General features: G+C 39.0%; 1 protein-coding gene across 1 annotated transcript; it reads left to right on the top strand.

The window, feature by feature from the left end:
- Positions 1-4,449: 4,449 nt before the first annotated feature.
- nptxrb (neuronal pentraxin receptor b) lies at positions 4,450-12,266 on the top strand (the record flags this gene model as incomplete). Its single annotated transcript, XM_079261933.1, has 5 exons — positions 4,450-5,172; positions 7,725-8,121; positions 8,905-9,146; positions 9,941-10,120; positions 12,021-12,266. 5 exons carry the CDS (start codon positions 4,450-4,452, stop codon positions 12,264-12,266), a joined length of 1,788 nt encoding a protein of 595 aa, XP_079118059.1.
- Between the last annotated feature and the right edge of the window lie 4,858 nt (positions 12,267-17,124).

Below are 17,124 nucleotides of genomic sequence, written 5' to 3'. Positions count from 1 at the left end.
GCATCATTGAAAGTCTACAGTTTCTCTTGTCTGAGGATGACATTGCCTCCTCTTCTGTCCTGTACCGGATGCTTCTAGTTATTCTGTATACTTTTTCAATACTCTTTGATAGATTAACCAGGGAAGGATTTATTCCAACGTGATTCATCCATTATATGAAGACAAAACGTGAGTTTCCAAAGCTCATTAAAAATGAAGATATTTTGTTTAAGAAGAATGGCAGTACTTGATGCTAACTTGATTTAGTTAAACCTGAGCTGATAGAAGATTTTCTTCTCCAAATGGATATACTGTCATTTGGGATAGATTTTTTTCATGTACAGTGTCTGTAATGTCCTTAGGTGGTGGTAAGTGACACTAGCAGTTGGTAGATGTGTAAGATATTAAGCTGCTAAACAATGCTTTCTTCTTTTCTCTCTCTTACATGGGGTAGCACAACTCAACTTAGTGGCCTGTCTTTCATGCAAATAGGGCTCTTAATTATTTTTACGCATTTTCTTTCCTTTTTTAAAATGTTCTACGTGTATGTGTTGTAATTTGCAAGTGCTGCATTTTATTGGCACTGTTTGGATTAAATGAAGGAACCTTGTTTAAATGTATGGATAAGAGTCAATTTTAAATGCTTCTTTTTCAGCATTTATTTCCCTGTTTGTACTGTATTGAAATACTTTTTGAAATATGCATAATTTTGTCAATGTGAGGCTGTTTTATTTGAATGCATTTTTTTTTTTTTGAATAATTCAATATGGGTTTGGTCAGAAAAAAAAACCTTTTTGTTTTACATGTGTGTCAAGACTGCAGTTTGGTCTGGTTTTATGCTAATATGAATTGTGTGCGTTGTAATGATGGTAGTGACAAGGAGGTGGAGGATATTGCTGACATTGTAATGTATCTGAACTTCTGAAGCATGTTTTTGCAAACCCTTGCTGTACATACTGTGTATTCGGTGTCATGTTATCTGTTGTTTTCCGTGTTTCTTGTATATGGCTTTTAATTAAACATGTTTTAAAAGCTTCATCTGTCTCATTTGCTTTCTCAATCGTTTGAATGGTGAGTTGGTGTGCAGAAGTGAGTCTTGGAGAGTATAATTGTAAGGTGTAGGATGTGTAAAGTCTTACAGTCCTACAGTTGCAAAATACACGTGTCATATTTTACAAGATATAAAATGTATGTAGATCAGTCCCTTCGCAAAATATATTTTTAACTTTAATCTTATGCCCTGAATCCTCTCATCAGTCCACACGAAATTACCACGATGAAAAATAACTACCATTATTTTAGTCAATAGTGCCTAAATGACCTGGATTATGTTTGTGGATTATTGAACTCAAGCGTAATACCTAAATTTGCCACACGAAAGCGCTGTTGGCCTGTAAACGTTCAGGAGAGCAGTCTCATCCACTGTGTTTTCAGAAGGATTGAGAGGTTTGAAGGGACATTGAGGTCATTACACTTTGGGATTCATCTCTGTCCTTTGATGTTGAGATGAATCGCTCAAACAGTCTTATTTTCCACAGGCAGAGCTTTATTTATGTATTTTACTGTGAGGACAGCTGGTTTGGAAATGGTAAATATGTAGAGTCATGTCACTGTTTCTTCCTGATGTATGTATTATCTGTTAGGATGTCACACAGCTTGTGACCCAGATGGAACGAAAATAGTCATCATATTTTGGTAGGAATGCCCCACATCAATGTGTGGGCTAGTTCAGAAACATTTGTGGGATCTGACTGATTTTTTTCTACTAACTTGGTGGCTTTTACAGCTTTGTGGGGAAAATGTTGTGCCTCACTAGTTTAAATCATTCTCTTAAAGTTTACACTTCGTCGGTCTGACTTATAATTAAGATATTCTTGCCACCCTTGTGATTGTTAAAAGCAATACGCTTGCACAGGCATTATGGTTCATCCCCACAAAGATAGTAAGGTGTGTGCTGGGACGTGTATTTGTGCATGCAAGCTCTGTCACGTATGGAGATTAATTTACAATCTGGGTTACTGAACACTGCACTGAAGCATTATTAAACTGGAATTTGAGTTTCTCACTGGTGGATATTATATCATGTAATCTTCATTTTGGACCAATCAAAATATTTCCGCCCGGTGTTTTCATGAATGATCTGGTTTTGTTTGGGGAATAAATTATATCTGCTCCATGTACTGTAAACAGCTACAATGACACGAATGTTCTTTGTAACATTTTCAAATTTCATGTCTTCATTGACTGAACAGAAGAATAGCAATACTTGCAAGACACACGAGGTCAAAGTTAACACAACAAAAAGAAAGAATTTTTTTCCCAGTTTTTTAATAAACAGCTTCACTGCAAAATGTTCTTCAAATATATTACAGAGATAAATGATTATTTCTTTAGTCCTCACAGCATGTAAAACAGTCGCATAGCTCCAACACCAAGATTGATTTAAACTTGATTTTTAACAGACAGAACTTTCAGTTAACATTAAGTTAAACATTTAAGTTAAGTTTAATGTGAACATGATGACATTTCATCCTGAAAAGTATAGTGAAAAATCCTTTAGTCGACACGTGGGACATCTTTTAGTTTCATTCATTTTCAGCTGAGTTTAGCAACGATAATCTCAGGATGAATACAGAACACACAGTCAAGATAAAAAAAACAAAAAAAAAAACTATTGTAAGAGATATGCACTGACAGTTAAAAGTTTGGAAAAATTAAAAACATGGGTCCCCTATTAGATTCAATGGGAAATTGTGTCCAAACTTTTGACTGGTAGACCTACTGTGTATGAATAATCTTGAAATGTTGTACAATCTTGGAGAACTGGGAATGAATCAACACTTTATTGAACCCCTGACTGTTCACTTGCCACCACCACATTATAATTAAACATATCAAGGGTTTGTGTATAAAATCTTTCCAGAATACAAAGAGTGGTGCATTTTTTTCCAATGCTTATTGCAATTTTTATGCTTTCTCTTAAATAAGCTTTGATTGAATGTAGAATTGCATTGCAAAGAGCAATATATGTCAAATGTTATTCTGTTAATGTTAAATTGTGAAAAATAACATGACATGATGTTAGATTAGTATGGCAGGCAAAGCATAACCTGTTAAATTTTAGCACATTCTCACAATGCATTTCAAATTATTTTGGAATTTATTGCTACATGACTGTTCTCTAGACTTTTTCAGATTCATCATGGGTAAATGTGGAAGTTAAAGAAACAAACAAATCTCTTATGTCTGATGGGCAACTCCTGGAATACCTAGATTATAATCTTAGTGTCTGGTTGATGCACAGAATCCTACCCAGGTCATTTCACACTGAACCACCAATCAATAGCATATCCTGTTTTCATTTAACTTGCATGAAAAATGATGATAAGTTCCTTTTTTCCCCTGGACTGTTTGTCATCTAAGGAAAGACATATTCATGCTGGATCTCTCATCAGTCCTGACTTGTATGTGTGGCTTTATCTCCCTTCTTCTTGATCAGCTCATCAGCTCTTTTGTGCTTTTCTTTTCCTCTCTTCTATCCTGCAATATCTCTTCTTTTCCCATGTGCTCATTATAAATAGTTGGTATGACCTATTTTTCAGCCAGATTCTACATTTGATTGCACAGTCCATGCATGTGTGTGCATGCCAAACAGGAGACATGTGATCCTGGAATGACATGTGAATGTCATCTGAATTACAAACTGGCAAGTGTTTCAGTGTGCTCATGTGGAGGCAGTAGACATTCTTTAAGTAAGAATGTGGTCACAGGCTTTATCTTCAATTTATTAAGTTTTTTTGTGCCAATGGAAAAAATAATGCTTCAGCTCAAAACATTTTAGCATGGCTAAAATAGAAGCTTCCAACTCTGGTTTTAATTTGCTAACATTTAGTGCATGCAGCCATACATTACAGCCATATTTAATTTGTACTTTTTATTAAATATGTTTTTATTTCTTTTGCTTGTCCTGTCTTATACACACACTTATAGACTACACACACACACACACACACACACACACACACACACACACACACACAGAATTCACATCGATCCATCACAGCCTTGTTTGCTCGCGCAGCTTCTATCACCTCTGCTCTAAGGAACGCATGCCCACACTCGCGCTCCTCCTCTAGCAGGTCCCCATGGTAACGTACGGAGGAGAGCAGCTTAGCAACAAGGAGACGGAGAGGGAGCATCTCTTGTACAGACAGCGCGGTGCCATCAATATTACTCTGAAACGGTGGCAAGAAGACGTCAGCAGCGCTATAGGCAAGCAGTCGTGAACCTGCTGTACGTAAGTGCCATTTTCATTTTATCAGTTAAGTTAGCTAACAAGACCATATCGCATTTTTTGTGTACTTAGTAGCTTAGTCTTTTACTAGTTAACGTCTGGGTTTTTTGTTTGTTTGTTTTGTTTTTTTAAATCTCAGTTGTATTGTTTCGGCTTTCATCCAGCCCTAAGTCGTTATGAAGTTCGTGGTGGTTCTAGTTGGAGCAGGCACTCTGGCCTTCCTCGGAGCGGTCATCTGCATCATCGCGAGTGTTTATCCCCGCAAACGCGGCGAACCTCCCAGCGACAACAGTACCCTGACATCGGAGGCGCTGCTCCAACCTCTGGAGCCCGGATCGGTGGCCCACGCCGGGCCACTAGGTGCTCTCCACGGCGCGGGCTCCTACGATCACGGGAACGAACTCGGCGGCCTCGGCCTGGAGGTTCCCACCCTGAACGAGCTCAACCTCGGGGAGGAGACAGGTGGCGGTTCAGCAAAACAGTTCAGCTTCAGCCGACTGATCTGCACTCCTGTTCCGGTCGGAGAATGTAAAACCAAAGATGTGAGACAGAAGCGGGACGAGCAGCAGGCGGACGAGCCGATGTACGGAACCGGAGATGAAGATCTCCGGACGACCGCGGAGGAACTCCAGCAGATGGTGTTGCAACAGAACGACCAGATCCTTATGGACCAGAGGACCATCCGAGAGTTGACGGGGAAGCTTAGTGAATGTGAAAGTGGCTTAGAGGACGAGAGAGGAGCACCAGCGAGGAGCATCGGGGTGTGGAGCGGCAACCGCCGCGTCATGGCCGGAGACGAGGTGAGCTCCTCCACCGCGGCGCAGCTGCAGACGGCGCGGGCTGTAGAGGAGCTGGCCAGGGCAATCATGGATCTGAAGGACCGCATTGAAAAACTTGAGGTGGGTCTTACTTATTAAGGAGAGAGAGAGTTTTGTTTGACAGGAAAATTTTGTACCATCCAGTGAACCCAACTCCCCATACAATCCAGATAACACCCATGCCTGCCCATGACAGATGTCCCAATATTAGGTTGTGGATTGCAGCAGCCTATATAAAGCCTCTGGTTAAAGTGAACAAGTAATCCTCTCAGAACGTCCTAGTGAAATTAAAAGATTCAGATCAGATGTGCAACGATTCTGCTGCTTGCAGACGTAATGACAGTGTGATAGTTTAAAGGCTTGTGGACTATTTGTCATATTCTGTTGTGCACTCTCCCTCCCACCCCATCTATAGTCCTCACTGCTTCTTTTATCTTCAACTCACCTCTCTGAGAAGCGACTCATGGAACGTTAGTCTTTCATGTCTTAAGCACATGCCCATGGACTCAGGGGAAATCTTCCCACCTCCTGGTCCTCACACCCACTGCACCCCACCCCTTATTATGTCAGCCGCCTCTACCTCAGCACCCAGCAGCAGGATAAAGACATGCATAAAACATGAAGCTGGCTGGACAGGAAAAAGGGATAGTGGAGGGAGAAAGGGTGCAGGAAGGCATTTGCTTAGATTGAGACACATGCAGAGTTTTATACGCACACACACACACACACACAGAATGCTGCTGCATCACTGCCCACTACCTTTCATGCTCAGTCCGTTACAGCGTTGTCTCCATCAGAGTGAATTTATGTCCGTGATGTCCATATCCAATCCTGTCTCTGCAGCTCTCTTGTTATTATATATCGCCCTCGCAGCTGTGTCATCCATACTAACAGCTCCACCTCTGTTTGCTGCTGCTTCACCAGCACCTTTACTTTCACCTTATGATTCGCATACTAATACCTCCTCTGTTTGGCTACTTTCTCATCAACTCAACAGATCACAGTAAAACCAATTACAAATAAGAAGAAATGCCAGAAATGCATTCTGCTCATTGCTTTAATTATTACATTTTGTTTCACTCCTAAATAGTCCTGACTTTTCTCAAATAGTTACCAGCTACATTTTCCATCCCATCACCTTCCTAAATGGCAAAAGAAACTCTCTTTTATAAAATAAGTCATTCATAATTGCTAATCTTGGAAACTTTAGCAATGCGTTCTGAAGAAGACGGTGCAGAACACTGTTGTAACAGAGATGTACATTTTGACATAAAAAATTAAGGAGTTTATTTCATGTTATATATTGCGCCTCGTAATTTTTTTTGAGAGTACAGTGATCTCCTGAAACTAAATACTTCAATGTGACTTCTTACATTATTAGTCCTTCTATAACATTTGAATTCTGTTACTAATACACACTGCTTGAAGAAAAAAAAACAAAAAAAACACATAGTAATAATGAGTATGAGTATATGACATGATAATGGCCCTGTGATGGACTGGCGAGCTGTCCAGGGTGTACCCTGTCTTTCGCCCCAAGACTGCTGGGATAGGCTCCAGCTTCCTGAATTGGATTAAGAGGCTAGGAAAATGAATGAATGAATGAGTCAGTACAGAGACTGTTTCTGATTCCACTAAACAGAATTGCTATTCTTTTCACATACATTTGTCTGAAAATACTTTTTACAAGTGGACTAATAATGGTGTTTAAAATGGCTATACAAACAAATTCTATCTTAATTCTGTCGCACTGTTCCTTTAGACCAGAAAATCTTCTCCGTGTCCTTTTCTGTGTGACTGTATGGCTATTAACACAGCATAGAAGCCTACAGCCTGCTCAGATTAAAATGTGTTTGAGATAATTGAGGGCTAAAGTGCTCTTCCAGGTGGGATGATGGTGGGCAAAAATGTTTTATAAACTCTGCTCTTGAATTTGCAATCCACGCCCAATGTTGTGCAATCTATATGTGCACTGCTCTGCGCAAGAGTTCAGCTCTGCTGCAGCAAAGACGTTGGTACATGAATCAGTTATGATTTCCTCTGAGTGACCAGTGGCATATAGTGCTTTTACATCTCATTTTAACCAAATAACCTAGAGGAAAAGATTGGGGGGAAAAATTAATTCACTGGTTGGTTTCTGGAAAAGGAAATGAATATGTTGAACATGCAAAAGAAGATGAAAAGTTTGCAGTTGAGTAGGTTTACTTAGGAGGATGAGATCAGTAATTACTGGCTAATGATGACATTTGGATGTGTTATAAGAAAAAGATATAACTTCAGCAGCTCTTCTCATCAGTTTATGTTCTCATGTATTAGCAGTAAAAACTATGAAATATGGAGAATCTCATTTCATGGCAGCTTTCTGTACTGTTCTGTAAAAAAAAAAAAAAGAAGAATAAAAACTGTTGAACCCTTTCATTTCAAACTGGATTAAAAAAAATCTTCCTGCTCCTGAAGTTTTTTCTACAAAAGAAAAATCTCTTCTAAGGAACCAGAAGCTCCGTCTTTGTTGTTATATAAGCCTTTCTGTTTAACTCTGACATGTTTTTTTTTCTTTATTCCTCTGAGTGAGAGTTTAACCGCTTTTGTGTCAACACTGCTACACACTTATTTTTCTTGCTTCTGCTCTCCAGGCGGAGATCGGGCCGGCTGCCTTGAATCTAACTGACACATCTGTGGGCACTGGGAGCAGCAGCAGCAACAGCGGCAGCAGCAGCAGCCCGACTGGTAACTCTGGCAAGGCTCCAGCTGCCCCCTCCAGCAGTGCTTCCTCTTCTCCAGGGGGGGCTGCCACAGGGGGCCGTCGTCCTGTATCTCCGGCCTCCCCTGGTACTAAACCTTCCTCTAAAGGTTCTGCTGGGCGAGGAAAGAGCACCTGGAGGGTGGAGGACCTGGAGGGGGAGCTAGAGAGGAAGATAAAGATGCTGGAGAAGGAGCGGCAAGCCATGAGGAAGGAGACACAGGGCCAGCATGAGAAGATCAACCAGGGCATTGACACCGTTACCCACCGTATCACTGAGCTGGAACAAAGTGAGTGTGGGAGGACAAAGCAGGGAAGAGTAAAAGGATGCTTTATGCTTTATGAATGCATCATCAAGCAAGAAAAGTCTGAAATGAAAGTTTTACAAGCACTGAAGGTGAACTGGGTCATTGTAGCGCAGGCACAGTAGAATGAAGTAATATTAATGAGTGTTGGATGTCAATAAATGCCAGATAGGAACAGATGGGGGGGGGGTGAAGAAAAAAAAACCCGATACGGCTAAAAATAATTAGAAATTCAATTTTCTGGAATCATCTGGAACTTTCTCTTCAAGGCATAAATTCATCACATCGCTATGAAACAAACTGAATGCTGTTATCACAGGCATGGGTGTGTTTTGGAGAAGCTTTTGAAGGGTCTGAACTGACAGGTGCTTGTGATATATTTTGTCCAAGGTGAATCAAAGTAATCTGATGAAATTCACTGGAAACTGAAGCATGTTGAAGGAGACATATTGAGGACTAGACAGGAGCTAAAAGGGAAGTTCATATAAAAGGAAAACCCCCTTTTTTTTGACAGCTTGTCATTCTCCCGACACTCTGCTGTTAGAGCAACTCTGGCCTCGAGTTAGATGGCTGATCATTAACTGTAGCATTTTGCGCTCCTGCCAGACACTTGCGTTTCAACAGTCTGGCAGAGACAAATGAGAAGAGAAGCACTAGTCCTTGTATGAATTGTCAGTTAACGTTAATGTCCTTCTTTCCATCTTACAGTATATCTCCCCACCACCGTCTGACTGCTTCTCTGTGTTTCCTTGATCTCTGTCTCCAAAGCGTTAACAGAGCCGCCGTTCCCTGATGGTTTTGTCCTCTCCTTCCCCATGCGAACCAACTACATGTACGGGCTTGTGAGGAAAGAGATAACTGAGATGTATGCCTTCACTGCATGTGTCTGGCTCAAGGCCAAAGAAGGTGGCATCGGGACCCCTTTCTCTTACTCTGTGCCAGGGCAGCCTAATGAGCTGGTGCTGCTGCAGGGTGTCCACAATCCTGTAGAGCTGCTCATCAACGATAAGGTATATAACGTTTTTTTTCACCTACCAGTTTTAGCAGTTTTTTTTTTTTTTTTTTTGTCCCAGAGCACAGGACAACAAATGACTTGTTTTGGGGTAATTTTAGAGCAGATTTTAAAGACTGTGTTTAAAACTTAATTTTCAAGTGTTTTTCCAGGATTATGAATATTTCATACACTCATTTGACTAAAATATTTTGCCAAAGAATTCATGACATTGATGAAATTCATATCCAATAGAAAAGGTACATACTACATTTTTTACCATCCAAAGAGGTGCATGTTAGGTTAACTGGGCACTCAAATTTCTTTTTAAGAGGGGTCGAACAAGTGCATGTGAGTGTGAGTGCTTGTTTGTGTCTCTGTGTTGGCCCTGCTTTGGACTGGCAACCTTTCCAGGGTGTATCTTGCCTGATAATTGCTGGGATTGGCTCCAGCCCCCTGCAATGAATGATGAATGAATGCATAAACAAAGACATTAAAAAGCACAAGCAAAAAAAAAAACCAGAAGCAAAACACTTATTTATGACAATGATTTATGGCAGAAATGAAAAAAATAAAAAAAATAAAAAATAAAGGCATTCTGTAGACAAATGGAATTGAGTTCAGGGCAAAAACACATTTCCATGCAGTTGTAGGACACACAGCTAAAAAGTGAAAAAAAAAAAATGTAAATAAAGTATTATTCCTATTTTCTGTCCATTCTTGTCTAATACCCAGTCATAATTCAAGCTTGTGGACTTAAATCCATTTTCAAAGGCAAGTCTGAGCCCAGCCACTGTGTCCTCTGATCTTTAGGTGGCGCAGCTGCCTCTGTCCTTACCGCAGGACGAGTGGCAGCACATCTGTGTTAGCTGGACCTTGAGGGATGGGGTGTGGAAGGCCTACCAGGGAGGAAAAATGAAGGGAAGAGGAGAGGGACTGGCTGCATGGCATCCCATCAAACCTGGGGGAGTCCTTATACTGGGACAGGAACAGGTAAGATGGATGGATGGATGGATGGATGGGTGGATATATCAATTAAAAGTTGAAAAGGGGATATATAAACTGAATATATAAACTGAATAAAAATCAATGGATGAATTGTTGTGAAGTACAGCGACTATAGCTGGATGGATGACCGGGGTTAAACAGATAAATCAGGAAAATCAAGAAAACTATTTTAAGAGACAATAATTATCTGTTCACACACAAGCAGACGGAGGCCTAATTGTGTTTATCTCACACTGGGCTGTCAGGCTTCTTCATTAGTGACTCATCTGTATTACATAATCATTATGAAATCTGATGTTATCCCTTCTGTGGTAACAACCTAAAATTCACTCTCCAGCTCATCGTCTTTGTATGAAGGATATAAAAACAAAACGATGTAACTCCAATATGGCAAGATGATGCACTGATGCAACGAGACTTGATTCAATGGATAGATTTGAGAAAGAGTGAGCGCTTTATTAATCTGGATGACTGACGATGCTTGATGTGTTGACTACATTTTATGGAGGAAATCCTGGACATCCTGCCTCATACGGGTGATCTGAAGGGGAATGAACATTTTTAATCTTATTGATATGAAATAATCAAAACTCGGCATCTCTGCTAAGCTCTAGTTTAATTTCTATTATGATTTATGATTTAACCCAGAAAGAGGAATCAGTAGTAAACTGGTTTACTAATGCTGGTGTAGTCAGTCAACAATTTACAAAGCATGAGTGTAAACTGCTATCCATAGAGGTAAGTATGGTATTGAGGCATTTTTAAAAGTAGAATTAAAAATGGCCTTTTGGTTTATTGTTTAAATAAACAGAGTACTGTTCAAATGTATTGGACTGCCCCTTACTTTCATGTCCATTGCTAAGAAATACAGAAGATAGGTGAAACACATTAGAGCAAACAGAAATTAAAACATAATACAGAAAGCAAAAATAGAGATTGTACAATCATGTCGAGCTTGACAGTATTTGCCTGAACTTTATTAGACAAGCTCTCTTGTAATTTTATAGAAATAGTTTCTTGGGCTTCTTGAATAAAAAAGATCCAAAGCTATTCTTTGGACATTAGCTGCTTTTTGTACAGTTTTCTAATCAAGAAGGTCTCACACCGTTTCAATAATGTTGAAGTCTGAGCTGTAGGGAGGATTCAAGGCAAGGCCTTCTGCTAGTGTTTTTTTAGTGTTGTTAAGTCTTCAGCCTTTTCAGCATGTTCTCCTTCCTTAAACAGTCATCCGTTTATGCAGACCATTTCTGATGAAGGGTTTTGCAAAGATGAATGGATGAACTGTTGGTTTAAATATCCTGTGTCAAGCCATTGCTGGATTATTCTTGTTTCTTGAAAACACGATTAACAAATCACATTCTTCGGCTGTAACTAGCTTTTGAGGCTTGCTGCTTCTTTTTTCCTCCTCTTATACAGTTTTCTACAGTTTTAAAGGACAGATCAAGCTAATATGACAAATGTTTGGTTAATACTATTTAGCAAATCACTTTGTTGGTACAAATATACTCTTTTTACTTTGTTAAACTGTTTTAACTTTGGCATGTTCATATATCCAACTAAAGAAATGATGCATCCACGTTACAGGCAACTAATGCTAAAATAAAATCTTTTAAAGACCTCCCAAAAGCTTGGAGAGCTATTATTCAAGATTCCTTTAAAATATTTTTAAAAAAGATTCTGGCTCCAGGAAGGTGAAGTATAAAGAAGTGGGATTGGCTCAGGACTTACTATATAATACACAGTACTGTGTATTACATAGAGCAAACAAAACCAAGTATCCTGCTTGGCAACACTATTCCCTAGTGTCATTGTAGTTGACTCTTTTGGTCATCAGGATAACATTCTGACATCCAACCATTTGTTTATAACAACTTTTCTATCTAAGGACACACTGGGTGGACGTTTCGATGCCTCCCAGGCCCTGGTCGGGGAGCTATCTCAGTTCAACCTGTGGGACCGTGTACTGAAGCCGGCAGAGGTGGCCGCTCTTGCTGACTGCAGTTCCTCAGCACTGGGCAACATTGCCCCCTGGACTGACCATGATGTAGATGTCTATGGTGGTGCCACCAAGGAATCCTTGGACCCCTGCCATGCTGCACAGAGATCCAACCCCTCCAGCCCCAAACAGTGAGCTGTGACCAAGCAAAGTCGGCCAATCACGGTCCTGTTCTTTAGGTCAAATAAGGAGTCACTTGAGATATTTAAAGGCATCTCAAAATGGTGTTTAGAGTATATCTGCTTGTCGGGAGGTGGTAAGCTTGCTGTGGACTGAGAGATAGTGCAATTAAGTCGTAAAGAGTGGTGTATCTGTTTTCTTCTTTGTGTTGGTGTCCACGCTCTTGTGTTTACTTCTGCAGTGAGATAAAGTGATTTTAGTCTCAGAATCACCTTAGCGACGGCTGCATGGTGGATGAACTCCAGGCATGAACAGTTTTATTGAAGATGCTTCATATGGTGATAAAATAAGGGTTTAATCTGGTTCAATGTACCATCTTCTGTCTTAATATGTTGGGCTATTCAACCATAATGGCTTATGTATGCAGAGGGATTTAATAGGTTGGTATACAGTTATGGAATGAACCTGTAAAGATGCCATATCTAAGCTTTTTTTTTTATTTTACAATATAGTGACATTAAGTTCTGTCACATCTCATTTTGTGTCAACTTGGTGGTATCTGACACGCTATTCTAGTAGTACTGACTTAACAATCAAGAGGAAACAAAATGACTTTTATTCATTTTTAACTGTATATTACCCTGTTGAGGAATGTCTGTGTGCTTTTTAGTTTTCTATATTGCATACTATGAATTTATAAATAAGATAAACTTATTTATAAATGTATGATGTGTACTGTACTTCTGATAATGTTACTCTGTGCTAGTCTGCCCCCCTTGCTGTAAAGCTTGTCACATCTCACAGCCCTCCAGTGAAGTTCCAGCATTTCTGGTTTGTTAGACAATGCAGCACTTTCTCCCAACACTGAAATAAATGCTTCATGTCTCATCAAACGCCAATCTTACACTGGTTTTATGAGGAGTTTCATTAACACAGTGGTTTCTTGTGAATGTAAACCAGATAGAACGTAAGTTACATTTGCATGTGTTAAGTATGCAAAGCCATATGTCCTGCTACTGAAAGAAAAAAAAAACATTATGGGAATTCATAATCTCACAAAAAGGGGCCTTGTGTGAAGTGGTTTGATTTTGACACCTGCTGTCAAACACAGACGCATCTGGTATCATTAGGTGACACTGAATTCAAGCTGATTTTGTGGTTTAATCTATCAAAACAAAAGCAAACAAACACATTTCATAGAACTTCAATTATTGTTTTAAATTGTGGAAATATTTTTTTCACTTTCTAATTCTGTATACTTCTGCTTTTACACTCCTGGTGTTTAAGCTATGTAGAGTCTGTAGCTACATAGTGAGGAAATGAATTTATATTAACATTGAAAATTGGCTATATTTTGCAATATTTACAATTCACTGAACCCTTCAACGCAGATTCTAATAAATGATTTTGAAATAAGGTTGATAAATTAGCACAAAAATACACATCACGTGCTATTAGCAAGTTAGCCATTCTTAGCATTACTAACTACATTCAGTTGTGACATCCTGCATTGGTTGAAAATTAGCTTCTCTACCAGTTAGCGATGCTATGAGTTTGGTAAGATTTAGGTGTGATAAGTGTAAAGCATTTCATACTAAACTATTTGATCAATACACCCATTAAGTACCTGTACATGTACCTGCACATTTACTGTATGTGCAAAAACATGGCAAGTGTAAGAGTAGAAGTATACAGGTTGAGACAGCCTTAAAATCTGGGATATTTTTGTTCTTAAACTTTTTCTTTTTTTCTTAATTTCTTTGTTTCTTTCTGTCTCCAAATGATGTATTGCCAAATATATAACACCTGTTAAAAGTTTGGGCATGTTTTTACATTAGATTCAATAGGAAACTGTATCCAAACATTTGACTGATACTGTCAATGAGCATTATTCTATGTAACATTGTTTGGTTTTGTTCAATTAAATCAAGAGATAGTTAACAGCAATGAAATGAAATCTTAATCAGGCTTATGCATGTTTATCTTTAAATTATAAAACTTTTGAGTCTGTACACATCACACAAGGTGTGATTCCATGCCAATCTCTGGCTTTTGTCTGCAAAATCAGTCCCCACCGTGATGCTTTGTAGGTCACATGTTTAAGAACAATTGGGTCTTTTTGTTTTCTGTGGTTATTGTGAAGTTAAAGTCCTCATCTTTAAAACAAAAACTTCATACAAGAAGGACTGGATGTGATTCGTGTCTCGTATGGAATGGACATTAAAGAGTTACAGCCAAGCCAGATACACTGTGTAGGGTGGGAGTTTGAATCTCACCAGTCACAAACACAAGTCATTCAACACTATGCTGCAAAATGAACTGTGGTTACATCGCAATCAATTATCTGTTCACTTATTACCTCAAGACACCAAGTTATGATTTGACACCCTGTTGTGAAGTGCCTGCCTGGGCTCTAATGTCCGATAAAGTACTCAATTGCTTCTATGTTTTCTTACGTGTAATCACCTCTTTTTCTTCTTATTCACTCGCTCTTCCTTATTCTGCTCTCTCTGTCTCTCGTGTCTTTGATTGTTGAATGTTGTAACTGTGCTGCACTTATTTGCATCATAGATCTTGTTTGATATTGTGAAATAAACTAATTGAAACCAATAAAGTACTCAATGATAACCTTTATGGTGTTGTATAAGAAACATTAACAAATCTGTAAATTTCCTTAGTGTTGTGTGTGTGTGTGTGTGTGTGTGTGTGTGTGTGTGTGTGTGTGTGTGTGTGTGTGTGCAGGCAATGAGAGCTTGCAGTCTTTTGAGGTATGCCTTACACCCAGCATATATAATAAACACACACAGAGCTGTTTCAGCATGATTTCATTTAGTCACACTCAAACCATATTAACTGCATATTTGCACTCAAATACCACTATGTGTTATATAGACAGTTATCTGCAGAGATGCCACAATAAGTCTGATCCTGTAGACATAATGTATTACTCATGAATTTTACTCAGACCAAACTGATTCGTGACTGCTGATCTGCCCACACACAACATTTCTTGACTCTTGTCTTGGCTGAACTGGGAGATGATGTGCAGCTTCCCACAGATAACTTCTTATATGCACATCAAATCTTGTTTCGTGTATTTTGTCATAGACTTTTTTTTATTGGTTCATTTTTTTACATTTGAAGATAATATTTTGTTTCACATCATCAGAAACAATTCATTGCTATTTTGGTTGCCAAATTTGAAGTTGTTGAAAGTATGCGCTGTTTCCAAAAATAGTAAATGCTTTCTGATGGTCATGTATCGACATTGTGCACTGATTCTTTTTTCTCACCAAATGAATCCAAGCAATTTTGGTGATCAAATAAAATCAAATCAATAAAAAAATCAGTGCAAAGTTCTTTAAATAATTAAAACTAATTCTGAATATATATAAAACCTTCACAGACTTATATAAAATATCACGATGTATGGTGGCATAGTTGTGAGCACATGGCCTTAGAGCAAAACTATTTATGGTTCCTCAGCTGGGGGAGGTTTTAGCAGCACTCTTTCTATGTTCTCAATCTGTATGGGTGGGTTGACTGCAGGTAGCTTCCTCCCACCATTCAAAGATATATGTGTTAGGTTAATTGATCCCTTTTCAGATGTAATATGCTTTGGATAAAAGCATCTGTGGAGGATCTCAGAAGCCATCCACCAATCTGGCCAATGCCCACTTTATCATCTCAAGGGTCCCAGGTGGACAATGTCTGTCCAGATGGCATCGATTGAGAGAAAGGAAAGATCTTCAACAGCCTACATAACAGCTTTTGTAAAGCCAACACAACCATTTGTGCTGATGCTCACACCTACAGTTATCTGATACAGATAGCTGTAGATTATAATCCATACATTTGGATAGAAAAGCCAGAAATCAGTGCACCATTCTGCTGCCTAAATTTTGGGCATCCAGGTTACCTCAGAGGAAGAAGTTGTTTTGGATCAAAATATATATCCATTTTTTAACAACATAAAATGTAATTAAGGGATCTACATGAACACAAGGAAGAATACTGTCCATTTACAAGGAAAGGCTATTTAGACTTGGGTTTCCTATGTATCTCCGTCTCAGACTCCTTCTGTCAACGTGACAGACCTGTGATTTTTAATTCAGTGCCTCCATCAAATACAATAAAAGCTGTCCAGTTCTGTAGGTTTATGACAAACTGCTTACAAATTCAACTTGAGAGTGCACATCTCTGCCAAATCTAAATAATAAAGAAACAAAAGAACATCCTCCAAATCCAGACTGACATTCAATGTTAACCTCTTCTAAGTTAGTCCATGGCACATCTGGTGAAATCTAGCCATAACTTTCATTGATCATAAACATAAACAAACCAACCAAACCAACAACGAAAGCTTGCACATTGTAAACCTTGGTCTGAGTTAGGAAGAAGTTGTGAATAAGGTACAAAGATTGTGTCTATTATTGCAATACTTCGGACACATTGGACTATTATTAGCCAGTATAAGTTACCAGTTATCACCTTTCAGTACCAACTACTGCTTTTTTTGTCATGGATTTGAAGATGGGATCATGTAAATTTCAATGTCTCTACTTTTACTTCTGCAAAAGTCATACTGTGAGGATCCATCGCTACTTTGTGAAGAAGCTTTGGTTCTCAGTTCAATAAGTATGTAATGGACAGTGCAGCTCTCTTCACAAACAACTGCCAGCGTACATCAGTTCAAGTGACTCAAAGAAACTAAACAAACTGATAAGTAAGGCTGGCTTTGTGGTAGGAACTGCTCTCAATCCCAAGCAACTGGCTCTGAAAAGAAGAATACTGTCCAAACACAATGAACTACCAGATACCAAGGATCTCAGATTGGTTTTTGATGCTCACCTGTTTCAACATAGCCATTTCA

This window comes from Telmatherina bonti (genome assembly GCF_933228915.1).
Source record: "Telmatherina bonti genome assembly, chromosome: 3".
NCBI lineage: Eukaryota > Metazoa > Chordata > Actinopteri > Atheriniformes > Telmatherinidae > Telmatherina > Telmatherina bonti.
The sequence above is the reverse complement of the archived record's forward strand: the minus strand, read 5'-3'. Positions and strand labels throughout refer to the sequence as shown.